This window comes from Macaca fascicularis, chromosome 11 (assembly GCF_037993035.2).
Source record: "Macaca fascicularis isolate 582-1 chromosome 11, T2T-MFA8v1.1".
In the NCBI taxonomy this organism is placed as follows: Eukaryota; Metazoa; Chordata; class Mammalia; order Primates; family Cercopithecidae; genus Macaca; species Macaca fascicularis.
In genome coordinates, this window is record NC_088385.1 from 71,625,434 (window position 1) to 71,653,295 (window position 27,862).

At 41.2% G+C, this 27,862-nt stretch overlaps 1 protein-coding gene across 2 annotated transcripts in view; it reads left to right on the forward strand.

The window, feature by feature from the left end:
* Positions 1 to 27,862, forward strand: part of TBC1D30 (TBC1 domain family member 30) — a 120,328-nt gene that overhangs the window by 83,861 nt on the left and 8,605 nt on the right. For both annotated transcript variants that reach the window (XM_045365564.2, XM_005571447.5), the window contains 3 exons: positions 659 to 764; positions 22,368 to 22,480; positions 24,510 to 24,649. In XM_045365564.2, coding sequence (XP_045221499.2) covers positions 659 to 764; positions 22,368 to 22,480; positions 24,510 to 24,649 — 359 coding nt within the window. The remainder of the gene's footprint in view (positions 1 to 658; positions 765 to 22,367; positions 22,481 to 24,509; positions 24,650 to 27,862) is intronic.

The window sequence follows — 27,862 nt, forward strand, 5'->3', positions numbered from 1 at the left end:
CCCTTAAAGGAGATAATTGTTCTTTAGTACCCAATTTCATGGTTATGATTTCTAACCAGTGGTGGGAATTCTGATGTGTCGATTGTGTCCCGTGGAAACAATAAAGATGCCACAGCTGGGATTGTGAGGCTGGGGGAGCCAAGTAGGAATGACAGGACTTATCCAAAATGAGTACCTTAAAGTTGCTTTTAGTATTTTTAAATGTTTCACCCACAGTGGGCTTTAGGAATATCAGGATTTTGATATTCATTGATTGATAACTTGAGTTATTTGATGGCAAAAGGCCACTGCCCCCCCTTTTTTTGAGACAGGGTCTCACTCTGTCACCCAGGCTGGGTTGCAGTGGTGCTATCATGGCTCACTGCAGCCTTGGCCTCCCAGGCTCAGGTGATCCTCCTGCTTTAGCCTTCTGAGTAGCTGGGACCACAGATGTGCACCACGATACTCAGCTGATTTTTAAAATTATTTGGAGAGATCGGGTCTTGCTGCGTTGAGGCTCCTGGCCTCAAGCAATCCCCCTGCCCCAGCCTCCCAAAGTGCTGGGATTATAGGCATGAGCCACCATGCCCAGCCCAATATATCTTATACCTGCAGCATGCACTGTTACACAGCATGGATGCCCTAAACAAGTTCTATTTTCTGTCCTTTCTTTATCTAGGCAGATAGAATGTTGTGAAACAGCAGATGAATTCTACAGCACCATGGGGCGCCTTACCCAGGAGATGCTAGAGAATGATCTTCTGCAAAGCCATGAACTCATGCAGGTGAGTGGGCAACATGGAGCAGCCTGGCTCAGGGAACCCCAGGCACGGTGGGAACAACCAGTGCCAGAGCAGCGGTCTTGAGAAATGTGCTTGGTTAGCTGTCAGACTTAGTTTCTTAAATTGACCAAGAGTCTGTTCATAATTTGATAAGAATGTATGTCATAAAAGGAAGTAAGAAATGAATGATGGATATTTGTTGTATCTTTCCTTCAGACTGTGTTGCTTAGAAATCATTAGCAGCAATATAAAGATAAACTGGAAAAATACACTGGAAAAACAAAATCACCAAGTGCTTATTCTGAATTTTATTCTTAGCCTTTCTTTCCTTTTTTGAGACTGTCTCATTCTATCACCCCAGCTGGAGTGCAGTGGCACAATTGTTGCTCACTGTAGCCTCTGTCTCCTGGGCTTAAGCGATCCTCCTATCTCAGTCTCCTGAGTAACTGGGACTATGGGCTTATGCAGCCATACAGCTAATTTTTTATTTTTATTTTTGTATGGATGGAGTCTTGCTATGTTGCCTAGGCTAGTCCTGAACTCCTAGACTCAAGTGATCCTCCCATCGCGGCCTTCCTAAGTGCTGGGATTACAGGCATGAATCATTGTGCCCAGCCTACTTAGACTTGTGGGGGAAAACAGTTAGTGTGGGGAAGAAATTATTGAGGATAAAAAAGATTATTCTCATCAGCATTTTGATTCATTTGTTTTACCCATATTTTCAACTCAGGTAACTATATATTAATCATAAATTTTAAAGTGAAAGACTTGAAGGGTTTGGTTATTTTTTTATGGCATATTACTGTACCTCAATATCATATTCTTCAAGTCTTTGAAATTGACAGCAAGTATAGAAAAAATAGCTGACTTATTAACACTCAGTCTTCCATTAGATTCTTTTTTTAATTTTTGTGGGCACATAGTAGGTGCATATATTTATGGGGTACATGAGACACTTTAATATAGGCATGCAATGCATAATAATCATATCATGGTAAATGGGGTATTCATCTCCCCAAGTGTTTATCCTTTGTGTTAGAAACAATCCAATTATACTTTTAAAGTTATTTCTAAATGTGCAATTAAATTACTATTGACTCTAGTCGTCCTGTTGTGCTATCAAATACTAGGTCTTATTCATTTTTTCTAACTACTTTTTGTACCCAGTATCTCTACTTCCCTATCAACTACTCTTCCCAGCCTCTGGAAACCATCCTGCTACTGTCTATCTCCATCATTTCAATTGTTTTAATTTTCAGCTCCCACAAATAAGTGCAGACTTTCAAAGTTTGTCTTTCCGTGCCTGGCTTATTTCACTTAACATAATGATCTCCATTTCCATCCATGTTGTTGCAAATGACAGAATCTCATTCTTTTTTTATGGCTGAATAGTACTCCATATTGTATATATACCACATTTTCTTTATCCCTTCATTGGTTGATGGACACTTAGGTTGCTTCCAAATCTTGGCTATTGTGAACAGTGCTGCGAGAAACACGGGAGTGCAGATACCGTTTTGATATACTGATTTCCTTTCTTTTGGGTGTGTAACCAGCAGGCAATTTTTGGATCATATGGTAGCTCCAATTTTAGTTTTTTTTTGAGGAACCTCCAACCTGTACTCCATAGCGATTGTACTAATTTACATTCCCACCAACAGTGTACAAGGGTTCCCTTTTCTCCACATCCTTGCCAACATTTGTTACTGCCTGTCTTGATTAAAAGCCATTTTAACTGGGGTGAGATAATATTTCATTGTCATTCTGATTTGCATTCTGATGATCAGTGATTTTGAGCATCTTTTCTTTGGTGTTGTCGGGTTTTTTTTTTTTTTTTTTTTTTTTTTTGGAGGCAGAGTGTCACTCTGTCCCCAGGTTGGAGTACAGCGGCACCGTCTCAGCTCACCGAATCGCGGTTCAATAATCACTCCTGGGAGCCGGGCGCGGTGGCTCACGCCTGTAATCCCAGCACTTTGGGAGGCCGATGTGGGTGGATCACGAGGTCAGGAGATCCAGACCGTCCTGACTAACACAGTGAAACCCCATCTCTACTAAAAGTACAAAAAATTAGCAGGGCGTGGTTGCGGGCGCCTGTAGTGCCAGCTACTCGGGAGGCTGAGGCAGGAGAATGGCGTGAACCCGGGAGGCGGAGCTTGCAGTGAGCTGAGATCGCACCACTGCACTCCAGCCTGGGCGACAGAGCAAGACTCCGTCTCAAAAAAAAAAAAAAAAAAAAAAAAAAAAATTGCTCCTGAGTTCAAGCGATTTTCGTGCCTCAGCCTCCCAAGTAGCTGGAACTACAGGTGTTCGCCACCACGCCAGGCTAATTTTTGTATTTTTAGTAGAGATGGGGTTTCTTTTGTTTGTTTGTTTGTTTGTTTTGAGACGGAGTCTCCCTCTGTCGCCGAGACTGGAGTGCAGTGGCCGGATCTCGGCTCACTGCAAGCTCTGCCTCCCGGGTTTACGCCATTCTCCTGCCTCAGCCTCCCGAGTAGCTGGGACTACAGACGCTCGCCACCTCGCCCGGCTATTTTTTTGTATTTTTTACTAGAGACGGGGTTTCACCGGGTTAGCCAGGATGGTCTTGATCTCCTGACCTCGTGATCCGCCCGTCTCGGCCTGAGATGGGGTTTCACCATGTTGGCCGGGCTAGTCTCAAACTCTTGACATCAAGTGATCCTCCTGCCGAGCTTGGCCTCCCAAAATGCTAGGATTATAGGCGTGAGCCATGGCGCCTGGCCTAGAGCACTTTTCATAAGCCTGTTTGTCATTTGTATATCTTCTTTTGAGAAATGGCTATTCAGATCTTTTGCTCATTTTTAATCAAATTATAAGATTATAAGAGTTATTTGAACTCCTTGTATATTCTGGTTATTAATCCCTTTTCCGATGAGTAGTTTACAAATATTTTCTTCCACTCTCTGAGTTGTCTCTTCATGTTGTTGATTGTTTTCTTTGCTGTGCAGGAGCTTTTTAACCTGATATGATCCCATTTGTCCATTTTGCTTTGGGTGTTTGTGCTCATGGGGTATTACTCAAGAAATTTTTGCCCACTACAATGTTTTGGAGAGTTTTTCCAGTGTTTTATTGTATTAGTTTCAAGTTGGAGGTCTTAGATTTGAGTTTTTAATCCATTTTGATTTGATTTTTGTATATGGCAAGAGATAGGGGTCTAGTTTTGTTGTTCTGTGTATGGATATCTCGTCTTCCTGGCACTATTTATTGAAGAGATTGTCTTTTCCCCAATGTGTGTTCTTGGCACCTTTGCCGATAATGAGTTCACTGTAGGTATGTGGATTTGTTTCTGGGTTCTCTGTTCTGTTCCATAGGTCTGTGTGTCTGTTTTTATGCCAGTACCATGCTGTCTGGGTTACTATAATAGTAGTATAATTTGAAGTCAAATAACGTGATTCCTTCAGTTTTGTTCTTTTTGCTCAGAATAGCTTTGACTATTCTGGGTCTTTTGTGGTTCCATATAAATTTTAGGATCGCTTTTCTGTTTCTGTAAAGAATATCGTTGGTATTTTGATAGATATTTTATCAAATCTGTAGATTGCCTTAGGTAGTATGGACATTTTAACAATACTGATTCTTGCAATCCATGAACTTGTTGTATCTTCACATTTTTTGGTGTCCTCTTTGATTTCTTTCATTAGTGTTTTATGGTTGTCATTGTAGAGCTCTTTCATTTCTTTGGTTAACTTAATTCCTAGGTAGTTAATTTTGTTTGTTGCTAATATAAATGGGATTTTAAAATTTCTTTTTCAGATTGTTCACTGTTTGCATATAGAGATGCTACTGATTTTTCTTTACTGGGAGACTTTTTATTATGGCTTCCATCTTGTTACTTGTTATTGGTATGTTCAGGTTTTGGATTCCTTCATTGTTCAATCTTGGTAGGTTGTATGTCTAGGAATTTATCCATTTTCTCTAGATTTTCTGATTTATTGGTATACAGTTGCTCATAGCAGTCACTAATGATCCTTTGATTTTCTGTGGTATTAGTTTTAATGTCTCCTTTTTCATCTCTGAGTTTGTTTATTTGGATCTTCTTTTTTTCTCAGTCTAGCTACAGGTGTGTCAATTTTATTTATCTTTTAAAAAAACCAACTTTTCATTCTTTAATCTTTTGTATTGTTTTTTCATTCAGTTTTATTTATTTCTGCTCCGATCTTTATTGTTTCTTCTACTAATTTTGGGTTTGGTTTGCTCTTGTTTTTCTAGTGCTTTACTATATATCATTACATTATTTATTTGATGTTTTTCTTCTTTTTCGATGTAGACATTTATAACTATAAATTTCCCTCTTAGTACTGCTTTCACTCTGACCCCACAGGTTTTAGTATGTTGTATTTTCATTATCATTTGTTTCAAAAACATTTTCAGTTTCCTTTTTAGTTTCTTCATTGACCCACTGGTCACTCAATAGCATACTGTTTAATTTTTATGTGTTTGTATAGTTTGCAAAATTCCTCTTGTTATTGATTTGTAGTTTTACTCCATTGTGGTCAGAGAAGATCCTTGATGTTATTTCAATTTTTTGAATATTTTAAGACTTGTTTTGTGACCTAACATATGATCTATTCTTGAGAATGATCCATGTGCTGAAGAGAAAAATGTGTATTCTCCAGGTGTTGGATGAAACGTTCTGTAAACATCTACTAGGTCCATTTGTTCTATAGTACAGATTAAGTTTGATGATTTTTTTTGTTGTTGATTTTCTGTCTGGGTGATCTGTCCAATGCTGAAAATAGGGTGTTGAAATCTCTAGCCATTACTGTGCTTGGGTCTATCTCTGTCTTTAGCTCTAATAATATTTGCTTTATTATCTGGGTCCTCCAGTGTTGGGTGCATATATATTTGTAATCATTATATCCTCTTGCTGAATTGACCGCCTTTATCATTACATAATGACCTTCTTCGTGTCTTCTTATTTTTGTTTTGAAATCTATTTTTTTCTGATAGAAGTACAGCTACTCCTGCTCCTTTTTTGCTTTCCATTGGCGTGGAATAACTTTTTCCATCCCTTCATTTTCAGTCTATGTGTATCTTTTTTTTTCTTTGTTATACTTTAAGTTCTGGGATACATGTGCAGAATGTGCAGGTTTGTTACATAGGTATATACGTGCCATGGTGGTTTGTTGCCCCCATCAACCTCTCATCGACATTAGGTATTTCTCTTAATACTATCCCTCCCCTAGCCCCATACCCTGTGACAGGTCCCAGTATGTGATGTTCCCCTCCCTGTGTCCATGCGTTCTCATTGTTCAGCTCCCACTTTTAAGTGAGAACCTGCGGGGTGTGGTTTTCTGTTCCTGTATTAGTTTGCTGAGAATGATGGTTTCCAGCTTCATCCATGTCCCTGCAAAGGACATGAGCTCATCCTTTTTTTATGGCTGCATAGTATTTCAGGGTGTATATGTGCCCACATTTTCTTTATCAAGTCTGTCATTGATGGGCATTTGGGTTGATTCCAAGTCTTTGCTGTTGTGAATAGTGCTGCAGTAAACATATGTGTGCATGTGTCTTTATGGTAGAATGATTTATAATCCTTTGGGTATATACCCAGTAATGGGATTGCTTGGTCAAATTGTATTTCTGGTTCTAGATCCTTGAGGAATCGCCACACTGTCTTCCCACAATTGTTGAACTAATTTACCCTCCCACCAACAATGTAAAAGTGTTCCTATTTCTCCACATCCTCTCCAGTATCTGTTGTTTCCTGACTTTTTAATGATTGCCATTCTAACTGGTGTGAGATGGTATCTCATTGTGGTTTTGATTTGCATTTCTCTAATGACCAGTGATAATGAGCTTTCTTTCATATGTTTGTTGGCTGCATAAATGTCTTCTTTTGAGAAGTGTCTGTTCATATCCTTTGTCCACTTTTTGATGGGGTTGTTTGTGTTTTTCTTGTAAATTTGTTTAAGTTCCTTGTAGATTCTGGATATTAGTCCTTTGTCAGATGGAAAAGTTTTCTCCTATTCTATAGGTTGCCTGTTCACTCTAATGATAGGTTCTTTTGCTGTGCAGAAGTTCTTTAGTTTAATTAGATCCCGTTTGTCTATTTTGGCTTTTGTGGCCATGGTTTTTGGTGTTTTAGTCATGAAGTCTTTGCCCATGTCTATGTCATGAATGGTATCACCTAGGTTTTCTTCTAGGGTTTTTATGGTTTTAGGTCTTATGTTTAAGTCTTTAATCCACCTTGAGTTAATTTTTGTGTAGGGTGTAAGGAAGGAATCCAGTTTCAGTTTTCTGCATATGACTAGCCAGTTTTCCCAACACCATTTATAAATAGGGAATCCTTTCCTCATTGCTTGTTTGTGTCAGGTTTGTCAAAGATCAGATGGTTGTAGATGTGTAGCATTATTTCTGAGGCCTCTGCTCTGTTCCATTGGTTTATATATTTGTTTTGGTACCAATACCATGCTGTTTTGGTTACTGTAGCCTTATAGTATAGTTTGAAGTTAGGTAGTGTGATGTCTCAAGCTTGTTCTTTTTTCTTGGGATTGTCTTGGCTATATAGGCTCTTTTTTGGTTCCATATGAGATTTAAAGTAGTTTTTCCTAATTCTGTGAAGAAAGTCAATGATAACTTGATGGGGATAGCATTGAATCTATAAATTACTTTGGGCAGTATGGCCATTTTCACGATATTGAGTCTTCCTATCCATGAGCATGGAGTGTTTTTCCATTTGTTTGTGTCCTGTCTTATTTCTTTGAGCAGTGATTTGTAGTTCTCCTTGAAGAGGTCCTTCACATCCCTTGTAAGTTGTATTCTCTTTGTAGCAATTGTGAATGGGAGTTCGCTCATGATTTGACTCTCTGTTTGTCTATTATTGGTGTATAAGAATGCTTGTGATTTTTGCACATTGATTTTGTATCCTGACACTTTGTTGAAGTTGCTTATCAGCTTAAGGAGATTTTGGGCTGAGATGATGGGGTTTTCTAAATATGCAATCATGTCATCTGCAAACAGAGACAATTTGACTTCCTCTCTTCCAACTTGAATACCCTTACTTCTTTCTCCTGCCTGATTGCCCTGGCCAGAACTTCCAATACTATCTTTAATAGGAGTGGTGAGAGAGGGCATCCTTATCTTGTGCCAGTTTTCAAAGGGAATGCTGCTCCCAGCTTTTGCCCATTCAGTATGATATTGGCTGTGGGTTTGTCATAAATAGCTATTATTATTTTGAGATATGTTCCATCAATACCTAGTTTATTGAGTGTTTTTAGCATGAAGGGGTGTTGAATTTTATCGAAGGCCTTTTCTCCAACTGTTGAGATAATCATGTGGTTTTTGTCATTGGTTCTGTTTATGTGATGGATTACGTTTATTGATTTGTGTATGTTGAACCAGCCTTGCATCCCAGGGATGAAACCATCTTGATTGTGGTGGGTAAGCTTTTGGATGTGCTGCTGGATTTGGTTTGCCAGTATTTTATTGAGGATTTTTGCATCGATGTTCATTAGGGATATTGACCTGAAATTTTCTTTTTTTTCTTGTGTCTCTGCCAGGTTTTGGTATGAGGATGATGCTGGCCTCATAAAATGAGTTAGAGAGGAGTTCTTCTTTTTCTATTATTTGGAATAGTTTCAGAAGGAATGGTACCAGCTTCTCTTTGTACCTCTGATAGAATTCAGCTGTTAATCCGTCTGGTCCTGGACTTTTTTTGGTTGGTAGGCTATTACTGCCTCAATTTTGGAACTTGTTATTGGTCTCTTCAGGGATTCGACGTCTTCCTGGTTTATACTTAGGGTGTATGTGTCTAGGAATTTATCCATTTCTTCTAGATATTCTAGTTTATTTGCATAGAGGTGTTTATAATATTCCCTGATGGTCATTTGTATTTCTGTGGGATCAGTGGTGATATCCCCTTTATCATTTTTTATTGTGTCTAATTGATTCTTCTCTCTTTTCTTCCTTATTAATCTGGCTAGCAGTCTGTCTATTTTGTTGATCTTTTCAAAAAACCACCTCCTGGTTTCATTGATTTTTTTTGAAGGGTTTTTCATGTCTCTATCTCCTTCAGTTCCACTCTGATCCTCATTTTATGAGGCCAGCATCATCCTCATACCAAAACCTGGCAGAGACACAACAAAAAAAGAAAATTTCAGGCCAATGTCCCATTTGCTTGGTAAATCTCCCTCCATCCCTTTATTTTGAGCCTGTATGACTCTTTGCACGTGAGATGGGTCTTCTGAATACAGCAAACCAATGGGTCTTGACTCTTTATCCAGTTTGTCAGTCTGTGTCTTTTAATTGGGGCATTTAGCCCATTTACTTTTTTTTTTTTTTTTTTTTGAGACGGAGTCTCGCTGTATTGCCCAGTCTGGAGTGCAGTGGCACAATTTTGGCTCACTGCAACCTCTGCCTCCTGGGTTCAAGCAGTTCTCCTGCCTCAGCCTCCTGAGTAGCTGGGACTACAGGTGCGCGCCACCATGCCCAGTTAATGTTTATCTTTTTAGTAGAGATGGGGTTTCACCATGTTGGTCAGGCCAGTCTCGAACTCCTGACCTCATGATCTGCCTGCCTTGGCCTCCCAAAGTGCTGGGATTATAGGCATGAGCCACTAGGCCTGGCCTAGCCCATTTACATTTAAGGTTAATACTGTTATGTGTGAATTTGATCATTATGATGCTAGCTGGTTATTTTGCTCGTTAGGTGATGCAGTTTCTTCATAGTGTTGATGGTCTTTACAATTTGGTATGTTTTTACAGTGGCTGGTACCAGTTTTTCCTTTCCATAGTTAGTGCTTCCTTAAGGAGCGCTTGTAAGGCAGGCCTGGTAGTAACAAAATCTCTCAGCATTTGCTTGTGTAGGATTTTATTTATTGTTTGCTTATGAAACTTAGTTTGGCTGGATATGAGATTCTGGGTTGAATATTCTTTTCTTTAAGAATATTGAATATTGGCCCTCACTCTCTTCTGGCTTGTAGGGTTTCTGCAGAGAGATCTGCTGTTAGTCTGATGGGCTTCCCTTTGTGGGTAACCCAACCTTTCTTTGGCTGCCCTTAACATTTTTTCCTTCATTTCAACTTTGGTGAATCTGACGATTATGTGTCTTGGGGTTGCTCTTCTTGAGGAGTGTCTTTGTGGTGTTCTCTGATTTTCTGAATTTGAATGTTGGCCTGTCTTGCTAGATTGGGGAAGTTCTCCTAGATAATATCCTGAAGAGTGTTTTCCAACTCACTTCCGTTCTTCCCGTCACTTTCATGTACACCAATCAAATGTAGGTTTGGTCTTTTCACATAGTCCCATATTTCTTGGAGGCTTTGTTTGTTCCTTTTCATTCTTTTTTCTCTAATCTTGTCTTCACGCTTTATTTAATCTCTGATATCCTTTCTTCCACTTGATCAGTTTGGCTATTGACACTTGTGTATGCTTCACAAAGTTCTTGTGCTGTGTTTTTCAACTCCATCAGGTCATTTTTGTTCTTCTCTAAACTGGTTATTCTAGTTGGCAATTCCTCCAACCTTTCTTCAAGGTTCTTAGCTTCATGGTTCTTTAACTCAAAGGAGTTTGTTATTACACACCTTCTGAAGCCTACTTCTGTCAATTCGTCAAACTCATTCTCTGTCTAGTTTTGTTGCCTTGCTGGTGAGGAGTTGTGATCCTTTGGAGGAAAAGAGGCGTTCTGGTTTTTGGTATTTTCAGTCTTTTTGCACTGGTTTTTCCTCATTTTCATGGATTTATCTGCCTTTGGTCTTTGATGTTGGTGACCTTCGGCTGGCGTTTTTGTGTGGACATCCTTTTTGTTGATGTTGATGCTATTGTTTTCTAACAGTTAGTTGTTAGTTTTCTAATAGTCAGCGTCTCTGCTGCCGGTCTGCTGGAATTTGTTGAAGGTCCACTCCAGACCCCGTTTTCCTGGGTATCACCAGTGAAGGCTGTAGAACAGCAAAGATTGCTGCCTGTTCCTTCCTCTGGAAGCTTTGTCCCAGAGGGGCACCTGCCAGATGCCAGCTGGAGCTCTCCTGTATGAGGTGTCTGTCGACCCCTGCTGGGAGCTGTCTCCCAGTCAGGAGGCACAGGAGTCAGGGACCCACTTGAGGAGGCAGTCTGTCCCTAAGCAGAGCTCGAGTGCTGTGCTGGGATATCTCACGCTCTTTTCAGAGCCAACAGGCAGGAACATTTAAGTCTGCTGAAGTTGCACCCACAGTTGCCCCTTCCCCCAGGTGCTCTGTCCCAGGGAGATGGGAGTTTTATCTACAAGCCGCTGACTGGGGCTGCTTGCCTTTCTTTCAGAGATACGCTGCCCAGAGAGAAGGAATGTAGAGAGGCAGGCTGGCGGTGAGGCAGGAGCGGTGGTGGGCTCCTCCCAGTTTGAACTTCCTGGCTGCTTTGTTTACACTGTGAGGGGAAAACCACCTACTCAAGCCTCAGTAATGGTGGACGTCCCTACCCCCACCAAGCTTGAGCGTCCCAGGTTGACTTCAGACTGCTGTGCGGGCAGCGAGAATTTCAAGCCAGTGGATCTTAGCTTGCTGGGCTCCATGGGGGTGGGATCCGCTGAGCTAGACCACTTGGCTCCCTGGCTTCAGCCCCCTTTCCAGAGGAGTGAATGGTTCTGTCTTGCTGATGTTCCAGGCACCACTGGGGTATGAAAAAAAACTCCTGCAGCTAACTTGGTGTCTGCCCAAATGGCTACCCAGTTTTGTGGTTGAAACCCAGGGCCCTGGTGGTGTAGGCGCCTGAGGGAATCTCTTGGTCTGTGGGTTGCAAAGACCATGGGAAAAGCATGGTGTCTGGGCCTGAATGCATCATTCCTGATGGCACAGTCCCTCAAGCCTTCCCTTTGCTAGGGGAGGAAGTTTCCCGACCCCTTGCACTTCCTGGGTGAGGCGATGCCCCACCCTGCTTCAGCTCACCCTCTGTGTGCTGTACCCATTGTCTAACAAGTCTTAGTGAGATGAACTAGCTATCTCAGTTGGAAATGCAGAAATCACCAACCTTCTTCATTGATCTCACTGGGAGATGCAGACCGGAGCTGTTTCTATTCAGCCATCTTGCCAGCTACCCAAGTCTATGTGTATATTTACAGGTGAAGTGTGTTTCTTGTGGGAAACAGATCATTGGGTCCTGTTTTTTCATCCATTCAGCCACTCTGTGTCTTTTGATTGGAGAGTTTAGTGCATTTACATTCAGTGTTACTGATAAGTAAAGCCTTACTCCTGCCATTTTGTTATTTGTTTTCTGGTTGTTTTGTGGGCTTCTCTTTCTTCTTTCCTTCCTTCCTGTTCCTTTTTTGTGAAGATGATTTTTCTCTGGTGGTGTGCTTTAATTTCTTGCTTTTTATTTTTTGTGTATTGTATGTTTTTTGATTTGAGGTTACCATGACACTGGCACATACTATCTTAAGCCTATTATTTTAAACCGATGACAACGTAACACTGGTTGCATAAACAAACGTGCAAAAAGAAAACTAATAAAAACTCCATACATTAACTTTGATCTTCTGCTTTTTAACTCTTTGTTGTTTCTCTTTATGTACTATGTCTTAAAAAGTTGTTCTAGTTATTATTTATTGGTTCATCATTTAGTCTTTCTTTTTTTTTTTGAGACCGAGTCTTGCTTTGTTGCCCAGGTTGGAGTGCAGTGGCGTGATCTCGGTGCACTGCAAGCTCCGTCTCTCAGGTTCAAGCCATTCTTCTGCCTCAGCCTCGCGAGTAGCTGGGACTACAGGCACCTGCCACCATGCCCGACTAATTTTTTTGTGTTTTTAGTAGAGATAGGGTTTCACTGTGTTAGCCAGGATGGTCTCGTTCTCCTGACCTCGTGATCCGCCCGCCTTGGCTTCCCAAAGTCCTGGGATTACAGGCATGAGCCACCGTGCCCGGCCATCATTTAGTCTTTGTACTTAAGTCAAGAGAAGTTTATACATCACAATTACAGTGTTATCCTAAATTTGTGTTTTTCTGTGTGCTTCCTATTATCAGTGAGTTTTTTACCCTCACATGCTTTCTTCTTGCTCATTAACATCCTTTTCTTTCAGATTGAAGAACTCTCTTTAGCATTTCTTATAGAATAGATCTAGTGTTGATGAAATCCCTCAGCTTTTGTTTGTCTGGGAAGGTCTCTATTCTTCCTTTATGCTTAAAGGATATTTTCGCTGGATAGACTTACTATTCTAGGGTAGAAGTTTTTTTTTTTTTTCTTTGGCAGTTTAAATGTGTCATGCCACTCTCTCCTGGTTATGCCACTCTCTCCTGGCCTGTAAGGTTTCCACTGAGAAGTCTGTTGCAAGACATATTGGAGCTCCATTGTATGTTATTCATTTTTTTTTTTTTCGCTTGCTGCTTTTAGGATCATTTCCTTACCCTTGACCTTTGAGAGTTTGATTGTAAAATGCCTTGCGGGAGTCTTCTTTGGGTTAAATCTGTTGGTATTCTATAACCTTGTACTTGACTGTTGATGTACTCCTCTTGGTTTGGGAAGTTCTTTGATATTATCTCTTTGAATAAGCTTCCTATCCTTGTCTCTTTCTCTGTCTCCACTTTAAGGCCAATAGCTCTTAGATTTGCCCTTTTGAGGCTATTTTCTAGATTCTGTAGACATGCTTCATTATTTTTTATTCTTTTTTCTTTTGTCTCCTCTGTGTATTTTCATATAGCCTGTCTTCAAGCTCACTAATTATTCTACTTGATCAATTCTGCTATTAAGAGACTCTGATGCATTGTTCAGAGTGTTGATTGCATTTTTCAAGTCCATAATTTCTGCTTAACTATTTCACTCTTTTTATTAAATTTTTATGATAGAATTCTAAATTCCTTCTCTGTATTATCTTGAATTTCTTTTGAATTCTCTGTCTGAAAGGTCACATATCTCTGTTTCTCCAGGATTGGTCCCTGGGGCTTTATTTAGTTCATTTGGTGAGGTCATGTTTTCCTGGATGGTGTTGATGCTTGTAGATGTCCTCTTGTGTCTGGACATTGAAGAGTTAGGTGTTATGGTCTTCACAATCTGAGCTTGTTTGTGCCTATCCTCCTTGGGAACGCTTTCCAGGTGTTAGGACAGTCTTGCATTGCTACAGAGAAATACTTGAGAATGGATAATTTATAAAGAAAAGAGGTTTAATTGGTTCATGCAGGCTGTATAAGCAGCATGACCCTGGCATCTGCTTGGCTTCTGCGGAGGCACAGGGAGCTTTTAATCATGGCAAAAGGTAAAGAGGGAACAGACATGTCACATGGCCAGAGCAGGAGAAAGAGAGAGAGTTAGATGGTGGGTGGTGCCACTTTTAAATAACCAGGTCTTATGTGAACTCAGAGCAAGAGCTCACTTATCACCAAGGGAATGGCCCAAGCCATTCATGAGGGATGCAGACACCTCCCACCAGGCCCCACCTCCAACATTGGAGATTACAATTCAACATGAGATTTGAGTGAGAAAAATATCCAAATTATCACTAGGTATTAGAAGGGACTTGGGCCCCAAGCCCAGTAATGCTGTGGTTTTTGCAGACTTGTAGAGGTACCACCTGGGTGGTCTTTGAGAAGATCTGGAAGACTTCTCTGGATTACCAGGCAGAGACTCTTATTCTTTTCCTTTAATTTCTCTGAAACATGTGGAGTTTCTCTTTCTGTGATGAGCCCTCTGGAACTGGGGGTGTGGTGATGCAAACACCCCTGTGGCCACTACCACTGGGACCGTGCTGGGTCAGACCTGAAGTTAGCTCAGCATTGGGCCTTGCCCAAGGCCCTTGCCTTCAGGACAGTGAGTTCCCCCTAGGCCCCACGTGTGTCTAGAGTTTTTTTCTGGGAGCCAGGGATTGGAGTTAAAAACCTTAGCAATTTACCTGATATTCTATTCTACTGCAGCTAAGCTGACACTGAAACTACAATGCAAAGTTCTTCCTGCTCTTCCCTCCCCATACCACAGGCAGAAGAACTTCTACCTGTGGCCACCACCACCACTGGTCCATAAGGAGTTCTGCTGGGCCACCACCAATGTTTGCTTAAAGCCCAGGGGCTCTTCCATCAGCTTATGGTGAATGCCTCCAGGCCCGGGATTCACCCTTCAGGGCAGTGGGCCCCCCCTGCCCCAGAGCAGATCCAGAAATGCTATCCAAGAGCCTGGGCCTGGACTCAGACCCCAAGAGCCTGCTTGTTGCTCTACCCCACTGTGGCTGAGCTGGTATCTAGGGTGCAAGACAAAGTCCCCTTTACTTTTCCCTCTGCTTTTCTCAAACAGAATGAGTTTTTCACCATAGCCACCACAGCTGGGAATATCTGGGTCTCCCCTGAAACCAGCATGTCTCAGAGCTCAGGGCCCATGGCATACTCCCTGGATATGGCTGGTTGTTATTCAGGATCCAAGGACTCTTTAGTCAGCAGGTGATGAATCCTGCAAGTGTTGAGTCCTTCCCTTTAAGGCAATGGGTTCTCTTTTGGCCCAGGGTGTGGCTAGAAATGTCATCTGGGAGCTAGGGCCTGGAATAGGGGCCTCATGACTCTGCCTGGTACCCTATCCTGCTGTGTCTGAGCTGCTATCCAAGATACAAGACAAAGTCCTCTTTACTCTTTATTCTCCTCTCCTTAAGCCGAAGGAAGGAGTCACTTTCATTGCTATGAGCTGCACTGCCTGGCATTGGGGGAGGGATGGCGCAAGTCCTCCCATAGCCACACCAGCTTGTGTCTCCCTAGGTCATGTGCCACCCTAGTTCACTGGCTCTAAGCCCAGCCTAGCACTAGGAGTTGCCTAGGAATTGCAGTCCTTGTGTCCCAGACTGCTGTTCAAGTTTACCTAGGATCCCAGAGCACTTTGGCCTGCGATGGCAAGGCTTGCTGAGGAAATCGAGTTCAACAGCTGAGATGGGCAATTCCCTGCTGGCTAGGTCTGGTTCAAATGCTCCCTCTGAGTGTGAATGCTGGCTGAGCCCAGCACAACTTTGCTCTCCACTGTGACAGAGCAGCACTGAGTTCAGTGTAAAGTCCTCCAGTCACTGCACTCTCTCATCCCCAAGTGCACATACTCTTTCTCCATGTCTTATGGCCACTGCCAGGGGGATTGGGGAGGGGTGGCGTCCATGATTCAAGACTGTCTCTCCTCCCCTCCTCAGTGCCTCTTTCCATGATATGGAGTTCAAATCAGATATTGTGATTATTCACCTAATTTTTGGTTCTTGTTATGGTGCTTCTCTGTGCACAGACAGTTGTTAAAATTTGGTGTTGCAGCAGGGGGCATGAATGGTGTAGGCTTCCATCTGCCGTCTTGCCTGCTCCTCCATTTCCATCAAACTTATTAATTCATTAAGCAAACATTTATTGAGAATCCATGGTTAGTTTTCTGCCTTTTCTTTTTCAATCAATGTTGAATCAAACCCAACTTGTAGATGATGGCTGTGTTTCTAGATTCCCTCTGCTCTAATACGGAATGAATCTTTTACCATAGCCACTACAGCTGAGAATATGCTGGGTCTCCCCTGAAGCCAGCGTGTCTCAGAGCTCAGGGCCCATGGCATATTCCCTGGATATTGCTGGTTGTTACTCAGGGTCTTTAGTCAGCAGGTGATGAATCCTACCAGTGCTGGGTCCTTCCCTTTAAGGCAGCGGGTTCCATTTTGGCCCAGGGTGTGGCTAGAAATGTCATCTGGGAGTTAGGGCCTGGAATAGGGGCCCAGCATTTTGCTACCAGAGTAATGATCCATGCTTACTGCTTTGATCATTTCCTTGCTCTACACTAAGTCCTTCAGCACTTCCTTATTACTAACTACAGTAAATAAAATGCTTCAGCCTGATTTTCTATGCTCTGTACTAACTTCTCCAAATATTTATCGAGCACCTCTAAATGTCAGGTAATGTGCCAGGTGCAGGGACACAGAAGAAAGCATGGGCTATGTCTTCGGGAGCCTATAGTCTCCTAGAGCACAGTGTGGGGAGTGCACCGAGGGAGGTTTGCAGAGGGGCTGAGGGCTGAAGAAGAGAGAAGACCTCATCTAGCCTAGGGGGCAAGGATGGAGTGAGTTGGAGGAGAGGAAGTTAGGAAGGCCTTTCTTGAGGGAATTCATGTCTGGTTTTACCTTTACAGAAGAATAGGAGTTGACTAGGCTGTGCGTGTGTGTGTGTGTGTGTGTGTGTGTGTGTGTGTGTGTGTTGAAGGCTCTTGTGCAGAGTGGAGAGTCAGTTCGTGTTTGAGAGAGAAGCATGTGTGAAGGACTATTGATAACATACTACATAAGTGTGAGGGGGACTGTCAGAAGGCTGGAATTCAGGGACTGGCTCATGGAAGACCACAATGCCTGGTAAGGCGCTTGGACTTGATGTTTCAGGTCAGTGATTGAGAGATTGTACTTGCTGGAGTTCTAGGGCTTCTGTGGACCCTTTGGAAAGGGGAATAGAAGAGCTGTGGACCTGAAAGATTTTAAGGAGAGGAGGAAAATGTTTGAGTTTTGTTTTAAGTCAATTCCACGGGCAGCTCTGTGAAGGATGGATTTCAAAGGGACAAGTATGACAGCAGGAAGGCCTGCGAGGAGGCAGTGAAGAGTGGAAACAGACTGGAACAGAAACAGCACTTACAAGGTGAAATTGACTGGACTTGGCCATGGAAAAGGGATACAGGGGTGAAAGAAAAAGTAATGGGAGAGAGAGGGCCACCCATAATCTTCTGGCTTAGAAGGAAGAGGGCAAGTTTCTGAGGGGAGGAGGATGGGCTTGTTTTCAGATAGGTTGCTTTAGAGGTGTACTTGGACTGCCCCGTCTCTGACCTATCCAAAGGTGTTCCTGCTATTTCACAGACTCTATGGCACTGGCCATAGCTCTCTTCCCACCCAGGCCTCTGTAGGCCATTGCTCATTCCTGTGACAGGGCTTGTGGTCCCTCTGATGCTACATCTGTGAAAATCCTATTTGCCCACCTGGATCCTGGATGCCGCATGCCACTCAATCTCTTCTCTCTCCCACTCCCACGGCCTCTGTTATCTCGGAACTCATGGATGATGGCTCTTCTGTACTCCTCCAGTACTGAATATTCTTGTTTTTTTTTTTTTTCAAACATGGTCTCACTTTGTCACACAGACTAGAGTGCAGTGGCATGAGCATGACTCACTGTAGTCTTGACTTCCTGGGCTCAAGCGATTCTCCCACCTCAGCCCCCCAAGTAACTGGGTCTACAGGCATGTGCCACCAGGCTGGGCTAATTTTTAAATTTTTTGTAGAGATGAGGTTTCACCATGTTGCCCAGGCTGGTTTTGAACTCTTGGGCTCAAGCAGTCCTCACTCCTCAGCCCTGCAAGTAGCTGGGACTACAGGTGCATGCCACCATGCTTGGCTAATTTTTTAAAATGTATTTTAGAGATGGAGTTTTGCCATGTTTCCCAGGCTGGTCTTGAAGTCCTGGGCCTCAGGCGAGACCTGCCTTGGCCTCCCAAAGTGTTGGGATTACAGGCATGAACTACTGCACCCGCTCTCTTTTTCAAGTATATTAATTTTTTTTTCCTGTAAGTAGCAAGTTCCTTAATGTTAGGGGCTTCAGCAACATCTAGCTTAGTGCGAAGAATACAACTGGTTACTCAGTGAATACACAGAATCATGGAACGTTAGATCTTGAGGCTGTGGTTTTCAAACTGGACTGTGTAAGAAACATCCCAGGAGTGTATGAAAATGCAGATATTTGGCCCATGGGTGGTTCTGATACAGGTGGTTTTCAGAAAACACTTAGAGAAACACTGGCTTAAAAGAAACTTAAAGATCAATTAAACTAATTCTGTCACGTTAGAGAGAGGAAACTATGAGTTGGAGTGTCAGCAACTTGTCGGTTTCTCAGGTTGTCTAGTGTCAGACCCAAGACTGCCCCCAGGTCGCCGACTCCTAGCCGAATGCTTTTCCTCACCACCCAACACACTGCTTCCACCTATTCAAAAGATGTCTTTCTAAAAGCTGAAATCCTCTTTAGAAGAATAAGGCAACATCTCATTTCACTTACAGTTTAAACGTTGCCAGAAGGAATGAGATGTGTCAGATGCCATCTTTGTCCTCTAGGAATTTCCAATCTTAGGTATTAGGAGAAGGAACCACTTCTTGACGCTGCTAAAAGCAGAAGAATCCTAGAGGGAGAATTGTAGGCTGTGGATTGATTGATGGGATTCCATTTCAGTAGCATCCCTCCTGTCGAGGAAAACATCTGCGTGAAGATGAACTAAGCCTAATTTTGTGCAACTCATGTTTTCATATTTCTTGTAAAGCATATCAATAATTACAAAATATAATGTCTTTTCAGTGCCTAAATATAAATGTCTATTTAAGTGTATGTTGGTAGTTCAGATAGTAAATAGACTTGTTAGTTTTCCTTGACATCATAGAATGTTCAGGAGAGAAATGGTGAATGTCATTTCAAGCCATTCTCTTTCCTATATTCATTTTTTTTAATTTAGTGCTGTCAGCAAACCCGAAATAGCACCAGATGAAAAATGTGGGCTGAATGTAAGGTCTTTATTTTTGAGCTGAAGAGATGACAGCATTCTCCCCTTTCAGTCTTTTCCCTTTCTTTCAGTTCTAAGTGCCATACTGAAAATCATATGCTGGGTTTTCCCCCTTGTAGATCACTGTTTTCTTATTAGCAATGGTCATTTTCATGTTTGTTTGGTTTTTTTAAATTGATAGGGTTAAAGAAACTGGAGGAATGCTGATTAAATAATGTACCTGGATATCAGTAGGATTTTTGACAATGCCTGTTGTAAATTCCTTGAGGGCAGTGTGGAGAAAAGTTAGTTAAGATGCTATTATTAGGGTTTGTAGGTGCTTGGGAAGCCTAACTCAAAGTGTTTGTGACTGATTTCCTGTTGTCTGGTGGGAGATCTCATGTACTGAGAGGCAGGACTTTCCTTTGCACCCACTCTGTTCACTTTTTTCCGTCAGTGATGGGGTGGAAATTACAAGGGTATGGATGCTTGTTCAATACAAGGATCATGTTTGATTAATTAAATTGAAATCGTCTGTCCTGCAAAACTGCGTGTGCCCGTAACTGAAAGTGCTTAAGCTGTGCCTTTGTGACCATCTGTTGGAGATGCTCTGGAAGGGACTCCTGCTTGGGAGGGAGGTGGAACTAATATATTTGAATTCCTTTCTAACCCTGTGATTCTATTACTGTACCATATTTTGGCTCTAAGATGATTAGTCAAATCTCTTTCTTGGAATCTGTTGTAAATTTCCGACTTACCAAGGTGGAAGCCTAAAGGTTTCGGAGACCCTGAATGCTATGTCAGTGTGCCAGAGATGCTTATGCTCCTGGGATAAAATGCCTTCAGACGTGAGACCTTCAAGTAAGTGAGTGAATATTTGGGAAGGACTACTATAGACAACTTTGTTTCAGGGATACTGATTTCTTCTTTGAAGGACTAACTAAAAGTCGATGACAGAGAAAGGAAGACCTGAAGTGGAGGATGAAAGTGCAGTGGAGCTAGTTTTCTTTTTGGTCAGGTGTCTTTAGCTGAGTGGCCCCTGAGGGATCTTGCTCAGAGCCTAGACCATCAGCCCCGGCGCAGGGCAGGGTGCAGTAGGGGGCGGATGTACTTCCCTGTTCCTCTTATGAACTTCCTTCACAAGGCTGGATGAGGGAATTTACTGATAGCTTGTTACAAACTGGCAAAATGAAACACAGGTGAACCTTTAGCTCATCATCCTACTTATTGTCTTTAATAAGATATCTTATTTCACTTGTAAGGAATTTTGAAATTCTTAGCATCAAAAATCTCATCTTTTAAAGTTGAATCCAAAGGACATGGGTTTCTTAAATGTCTGAACACATTTCTAAACTGTAAGAGAGGAAAAAAAAGTTACATGAATGAGAGTTGATTCTTGGCCCAACTGTGGGATCGCAGTTGGTGTGTGATGGTCAGATAGTTAGGGCAGTGCAGCTCCTACCCAGTCCCTAGGGAAGGTGCTGTGCTCTGGATCAGCTGCTGAGGAGAGGATTTCACATCTCTTGCGTTCCCTCAAAAGGGTATGTGGAGCTAAGACATGATCGTAAGAGCAAGCGGGGAAGAATTCTGCAGTGGCAGCGAGGTAGCTGTTGGATACCTTTGTGGGATCAAAGAACATGAGAGTGCTTCTGACTACATTATTAATAAAATTATATGAAGTATTTTGGGCATACAGATGTATTAAGAATAGTACAATAATATCTACATACCCCCCATCCGATTTAAGAAATAAAAATTAACAACCACAGGAAAACACCCTCATATACTTCTCCCTGATCTTATCCCCATCTCCTCTCAGAGGTAACCATGATCCTGAGTTTCACACCCTTTATTTTTTAAATGAGGAAAAGGAGGCCCAGAGAGGTGGGGAGCTGGTTTAATTTCACACTTAAGGCTAGTGAGAGCCACAAGATGCCTTCTGCTTCTTTTCTTGGGGCACGGTTTATTGTTAGTAAACCTGTACTCCTCAGCCTTTGGGGTATAATCAAGTCTGGAGTGTCTGTGATAAGACAGCTTAGAGATTATGTTTGCAGTCCTTATAAGCTTGTAGCTTTGCACAGTAAGCATGGAGAATTGAAGAGAAGGAATTTCAGCCAACACCTATTTGTTTGGAATCTTGGGCTGGTACAGTAAAGTATAAAGGGATACTATGACATCTGGGGACAGTAAGATGTACAGGTTGTTAGAATAAAATTGCAGGGGACTGTCACAGTGGTGGCACTGAGCTATAAAATGAAAAAGCATCACAATCAAACCCCTTTCACAGCCTTCCTTTTGCTACATGCCAAATTAGACATCTTCTAAGCCTTCATAAAAACAGTCCTGCTAAAATAAAAAATACCATTTTAAAATATTTTCCTAGGAAAACATTACCAGGCTATTTCTTTAGCTTCCTAGGAGAAATGAACATGTGATTAATATATATTTTCTGGTGAATAAGTACCAGGATTGAAGAAACATGTTTGGAGCTATTAAATTTTAATAAAAATAAGAAAGCGAACAATATTACTTTTCTGTTGCTGATAGAATGATACATAATTTTGAAATTCTGGTGGAAGCATGGGTGCTTTTCCGCATTTTTATTTATAGAGTTTTAACAGCCTAAGGTTTACACCTTGTCACTTTTTTCTTGTCTTTTTTTTTTTCTTTCAAATAACACCTAGCAATTTTCACCTAGAACTCATCCACAGACATTTAAAAAGGTGGTATCTTTGGAGAAAACTTGTAGTTGATCGCAAGATCATCCACTAGACTTAATTTTATCCAGAAGGCTGACCTGACATTAAATGTCTAAAAATCATCTAACAGAGCTATTAAAAGTAAGCACTATGTAGGAAGAACATTTTTGAGTATTTGATACAGAAGACATAGGGAGCTGTGGATTTCTGCATTAATCCATTTATCGAACAACAGGAGGAAATCAGACTGCCCGTGATTGCCCACCCTTATTTACCAGTTGAATACCCAGCTGCAGCTGGGTTGATTTGAGAGCTCACTGGGTCGGGTTTAATCATCTTCTTTTGTCTGTCTTGAAAGCAGATGTTGAAGTGTAATCTCTCCACCTGCTGTGTAAGGAGCAGTATCTGCCTCTTCACACTCGACTTCATAAAACTTTAATGTCTTTCCAGGATTGATAAGAGTTGGTGAAGGCTACTGTTTCAGACTTGGCATTTTTGCTTTTGTTTTTCAGACTGTTTATTCCATGGCTCCGTTCCCTTTCCCACAATTGGCAGAGTTGAGGGAAAAATACACCTACAACATTACACCGTTTCCAGCCACAGTTAAACCCACCTCAGTTTCTGGGTAAGATTTTTTAATTCCTCATTGTTTTCATGATGGAAGACTTAATATCTTAATTTGTTATTGTAAATTAATATTTATGAAGCCCCAGAGATATGTTAAAGTAATTTGATGCTTAGAATCTGAATGTCCCTTTCCAAATGGTTTTGATTTAAACTCAAGAGAGATTTTTAAAAGTGTACTTTCCAGAGAAATTTGGAACATAAACTGAAGAGATGTTTAGCAACCCCAAAACTTACCTAATGATATCAAGTATTAAAAATCTCAATAGTTAAAATAGTGTGGAACCTGTATACAAGTACACAGATGAGCTGATTTAAAAACTGTGAAGACCAAAAATTGACAGTTGATAAGGAGTTTATCATATGAAAAATAAGCATATTGAATCAAGGGTGAAAAGTTACACTATTTAGTAAATGATGATGGGCTAATGGGAACTAATTTGGAAAGAAAATGAGAGTCAGACCTCATACTAGATGCCAGGATAAATTCCATATGGATGAATGTATTAAATAGAAACAATGAAATAATAAAATTAGCATAAGAAAATGTGGAAGAATTCCTTTAGTTCTTTGGAATTGGGAAGGCCTTAATAACTGACTCAAAATAAAAAAAAAAATAAGTACTTTAAATATAATTTTCTAGATGACCCAAATGGAACAAAACCAAACCTCTATAAGTAGACTCAAAAATATCTGTGGAAGGATATTTTTAACTTACTATACAAAATAGGGACGGATATTGCTAATATATAAAATTCCTAGAAATTGATAAGAAAATGGCCACCCAAGCTGGGTGTGGTATCTCAGCACTTTGGGAAGCTGAAGCAGGAGGATCACTTAAGGCCAAGAATTCGAGACCAGCCTGGGCAACATAGCAAGACTCTGTCTCTACAAAAATTACAAAAATTAGCTGGGTGTAGTAGTGTATACCTCTAGTCCTAGCTACTTGGGAGGCTGAGGCAGGAGGATTGCTTGCGCCGAGGAGTTTGTAATAACATATTATTGGAAACCACTCAAGTGTATACCATTAGCAGCCTAGTTCCACACTATGGGGTGTGTACATCCAGTAGAACTGTAAGAATGCATAAGGAAGCTCTGTGTATGAATATGGAAAGGTTTCTTTTCTTTGTTTTTTCTAAACCTCGCTTTGTCACCCAGGCTAGAGTGCAGTGGTACAATCATGGCATACTGTGCAGCCTTAACTTTCAGGCTCAAGTGATTTTCCCATATCAGTCTCCTAAATAACTGGGACCACAGGCACGTACCTCCATGCCTGGATAATTTTTAAATTTCTTGCAGAGACAGCGTCTCGCTGTGTTACCCAGTCTGGTCTTGAACTCTTGGGCTCACGCAGTCCTCCTGCCTTAGCCTCCCAAAGTGCTGAGATTACAGGTGTGAGCCACTGTGCCCAGCCCGCAAAGATTTCTTATATGAATAAAGGCATGATGCAGAAGAGTATATATAGTATGCTAATAGTTATCCAAAAAGAAGAGAAAAATAAAAGCATGTAGTCATATTTGCTTATGTGTGCTCAGAGAAACTGAAGAATATGTAAGAACAAGTAACGATGATCACCTGTGGGAGTTAGATGGGAGAGTCTCACAAGTGACCATGGTTACTAGTTTCAATGGGCAGAAGTTGGACAGAGATGGGAAGGAAACTTTTTATAAGTCATGTAATTATATATAATTCTTTTTTTTTTTTTTTTTTTTTTTTTTGAGACAGAGCCTTGCTCTGTCGTTGCCCAGGCTGGAATGCAGTGGTGTGATCTTGGCTCACTGCAACCTCCGCCTCCCGGGTTCAAGCGATTCTCTAGCCTCAGCCTCTCAAGTAGCTGGAATTACAGGTGCACGGCACCACACCAGGCTAATTTCTATATATTTTTAGTAGAGATGGGGTTTTACTATGTTAATTATATGTACTTCTATGTTAATTATATATATGGCATTTAAACCATGTAACTGTATTATGTTTTGAAATACCTCTGGTTTTCTTTGTATATTTCTTTTTTGTCTTTTATGTTTTTCAAGACGACATAGTAAGGCCAGAGACAGTGATGAAGAGAATGACCCAGACGATGAGGATGCTGTCGTTAATGCAGTGGGGTGTCTTGGACCTTTTAGTGGGTTCCTGGCTCCTGAACTGCAGAAGTACCAAAAACAAATTAAAGGTAAAGAGGTGGCTCTTGATTTAGATTATCAAGATGTATTGGTTTACTACAATAAGAGTAACATTGTGTCCTGTAGATGCCTCAGTAATTTTCTGAACTGGTTACAACTATTAAAAGTCTTTATTAGGCTAGGCATGGTGGGTCATGCCTGTAAGCCCAGCACTTTAGGAGGCTGAGACAGGATGATCATTTGAAGCCAGGTGTTCAAGACTAGCCTAAGCAACATAGGGAGACCCTGTCTCTACCAAAACACAACAACAACAACAACAACAACAACAACAACATTAAAAAGTCGTTACTAGGCTGGGTGTGGTGGCTCACGCTTGTAATCCCAGCACTTTGGGAGGCTGAGGCAGGTGGATCATGAGGTCAGGAGTTCGAGAGCAGCCTGGCCAATATGGTGAAACCCGGTCTCTACTAAAAATGCAAAAATTAGCTGGGTGTGGTGGTGTGTGCCTGTAGTCTCAGCTACTCAGGAGGCTGAGGCAGGAGAACTGCTTGAACCCGGGAGGTGGAGGTTGCAGTGAGCTGAGATCATGCCACTGTACTCCAGCCTGGGCAACAGAGCGAGACTGCATCTTAAAAAAAAATTGTTACTAAAAGCATCTTCTCTGTTACTTTATCTTTTTATTATGTAATAGTTTCTCTCTGTATTATGTGTTACATGCATAATACACATTTCTTTTTCTCTATGGTGACTTTTGCTCCTGTTCATTGGATTCAACTTTGTATGCCCAGTTCCTTAGCACAGAGCCTGGCATATAGTAGATGCTTAATATACTCCATCTGAGTTTAATTTATTCCATACTGGCTTCTCTTACAATAGGATTACCCTTTAAATCAGAACATTATGGTGACCTCTACTTGAAATTTCTTGAGTGACAAGAAACTCATTATTTTACAAGACACTTTGCTAGATTCTTCCCCTTAGTCCATGGTTTCTAGTTACAAAGAGATAACTTCCACCTACCCGTTCTACTAATAGTTCTTCTCTTTGCTTTTTTTTTCTATTTGAAGCCATCACTGTTTATTAACTGACCAGATTACAAAAATAATCATGGTAGACCCCTTAGTTCATCCGTCTAATAAGCCTGTAGCTCTTCTCTTCCCTATTGCCAGCATTTCTACCTTCCACAAAATAGGAGGTCTTTTTCTTCATTGCACCTTGTGGAGAGGATAATTTAAGGGTCACAGGAAGTTACTGGCTTTTTTGAAGCCTTTCCAACAGTGTAGATCTCATGAATCAGATCCTCCATGCAGACGATGTCATATTTACCAAGAGATTGAGCAAAGTGTTATCTGTCATGGCAATTTGCTTCTTATCAATTTTGCTATAAAACTTTAGGTTTGGGTACGCCCATGCAATGTATGGTTCTCCAGTCCTCACCATGTTAATTGAAGCCTTGCTGAGCTTAACGAAGGTTCCATTGAAGATCTGATGAAGACAAAGAAACTCCAACACCTTTCAGACCTTTGGGCTCACACCATTGATACCTCTGATCCTTAGGGAAAGTGACAGTTTGGGTTCTGTAAGAACATAGAAGTTGCCAGCTTTTCTTGCCCTCCTAGCCATTTGAACCTCAGTTCTGTCCATCTGCCTGTATTCCTTGTGGCTATGTTTAGCTTTTTCATAGATAAGCTTCCTCCTTGCCTTTTGAAGCATCTTTTCAGCAAAATTCTTTCTCAGGTGCTTGATCTTCAGCTCTGGCAAAATTCCTTTGCTTTTTCTTAAGCATTTCTGGCACAGCAGGCACCTTCTTTTTCTTCTCTTCGACACCATCCGTGGTTCCAGCTGGAAAAGAGGATTCTTCCCTTTGGAAAAAAACAGAACAAGAGTGCTTACTCCCTCTTCTACCTGACATCTCTTCAAATCTTTGAGGACAGCTATCATGTCCTCCAAAGCTTTCTCAAAGGCCCAAGTTCAGTATTTCTTTGAGCATGTCTCTTAAGTTATGACTTCTGGACCTCCTAATATTCTATTAATTTACCTCTAGATATCCTGTAATTTGGTAATGTTCCTCTTAAAATGTAGTGCTCTGAATCACATGCCATGTTTTATTTTATTTTATTTTTTTCTATGCAGAATAGACTTCTGTGGTCTGGACATTATCAATGGTATGCACTGTTTTAAAGTTTGTGGTTCTCTACGTCCTTTCTTGTCTTGGGTGGCAGCTTTTCTTTTAGGATATTTATTCTACCTCTTCTAGTTTGAAGACCATTCTCCTTGTTCAAAGAGGTTAGAAATATGCTGAAAGAGGACAGAAACAGAATAGATGTCAGGCACCTCTGTGTCATCTTTGTCATCTGCCAACTTTATACCACCTTCTTGAAGTCATGGGGCTATCTTCTCATTTTTTCGGTTCTTGTTTGGAAGGTAAGAGCAGTGGCAGCAACTGCTGCTATTTCTAACTTTTGGTTGTGATCTTTTGGAGTATTTCCTGCAAGCCTCAGCTTGTTTTGAGTTTTAACCTTTTTAATGGCTGGGCTCATGCTGTTTTGTGAGTATGTCCTTGGTATGTGCTCTCCTCTCATCCTTTTAAATGGCTTTTAAAAATCTGAACCCAACAAGAGTCTTCTTGATTTCTGCAATGCCTTCTACCCCCTTTCTTATTGCTTGAGTTTCAGCTTTTGATTTCTAGCCATAGGATCAATATGTATTTTAATGGTAAAGTTTTTGAATCTGGGTTTCTGTAGCCTGGGTCTATGTTTCATTTTTTTCTCTGTTTTTCTTTCTGTGCATTTTTGTGCTGTAGGATGACATGATTACTTTCTCCTAAATTTCATCATTAGTCTTTCTTGTTGATTTTGCTCTGATTAGCAGTTTCTCTTTTAATTTCCTTCTCCTTACAGAAATGATTACAGTAAAAAAATGAAGTAAATTTCTGAGATGTTTAGCCTTTGTCTGAATAACACTGTCAGCAGATGTTAGGATAGTTGGAATCTCTCCGTCTTTTTTTACTCTGGCTCCCATGTCAGTTTTACAAATTGTGCTGGAGAAACTTGCTCTCTCCCACTTTGGCCTGTGCAGTCTGTGGGTTACTCCCACCCAGTATTGTTTCTCTTTCTTGGAGGTCATCTCAATTTTATTTAAGAGACAAATCTACTAGTTGTAGCTATCACAGGAGCAGACACCACATCAGACATAACAACAGAGTGGACAGGAAATGTTTGTTAAATGAACAAAGCATTCATTTTAGTGATACAGTGGTCTGA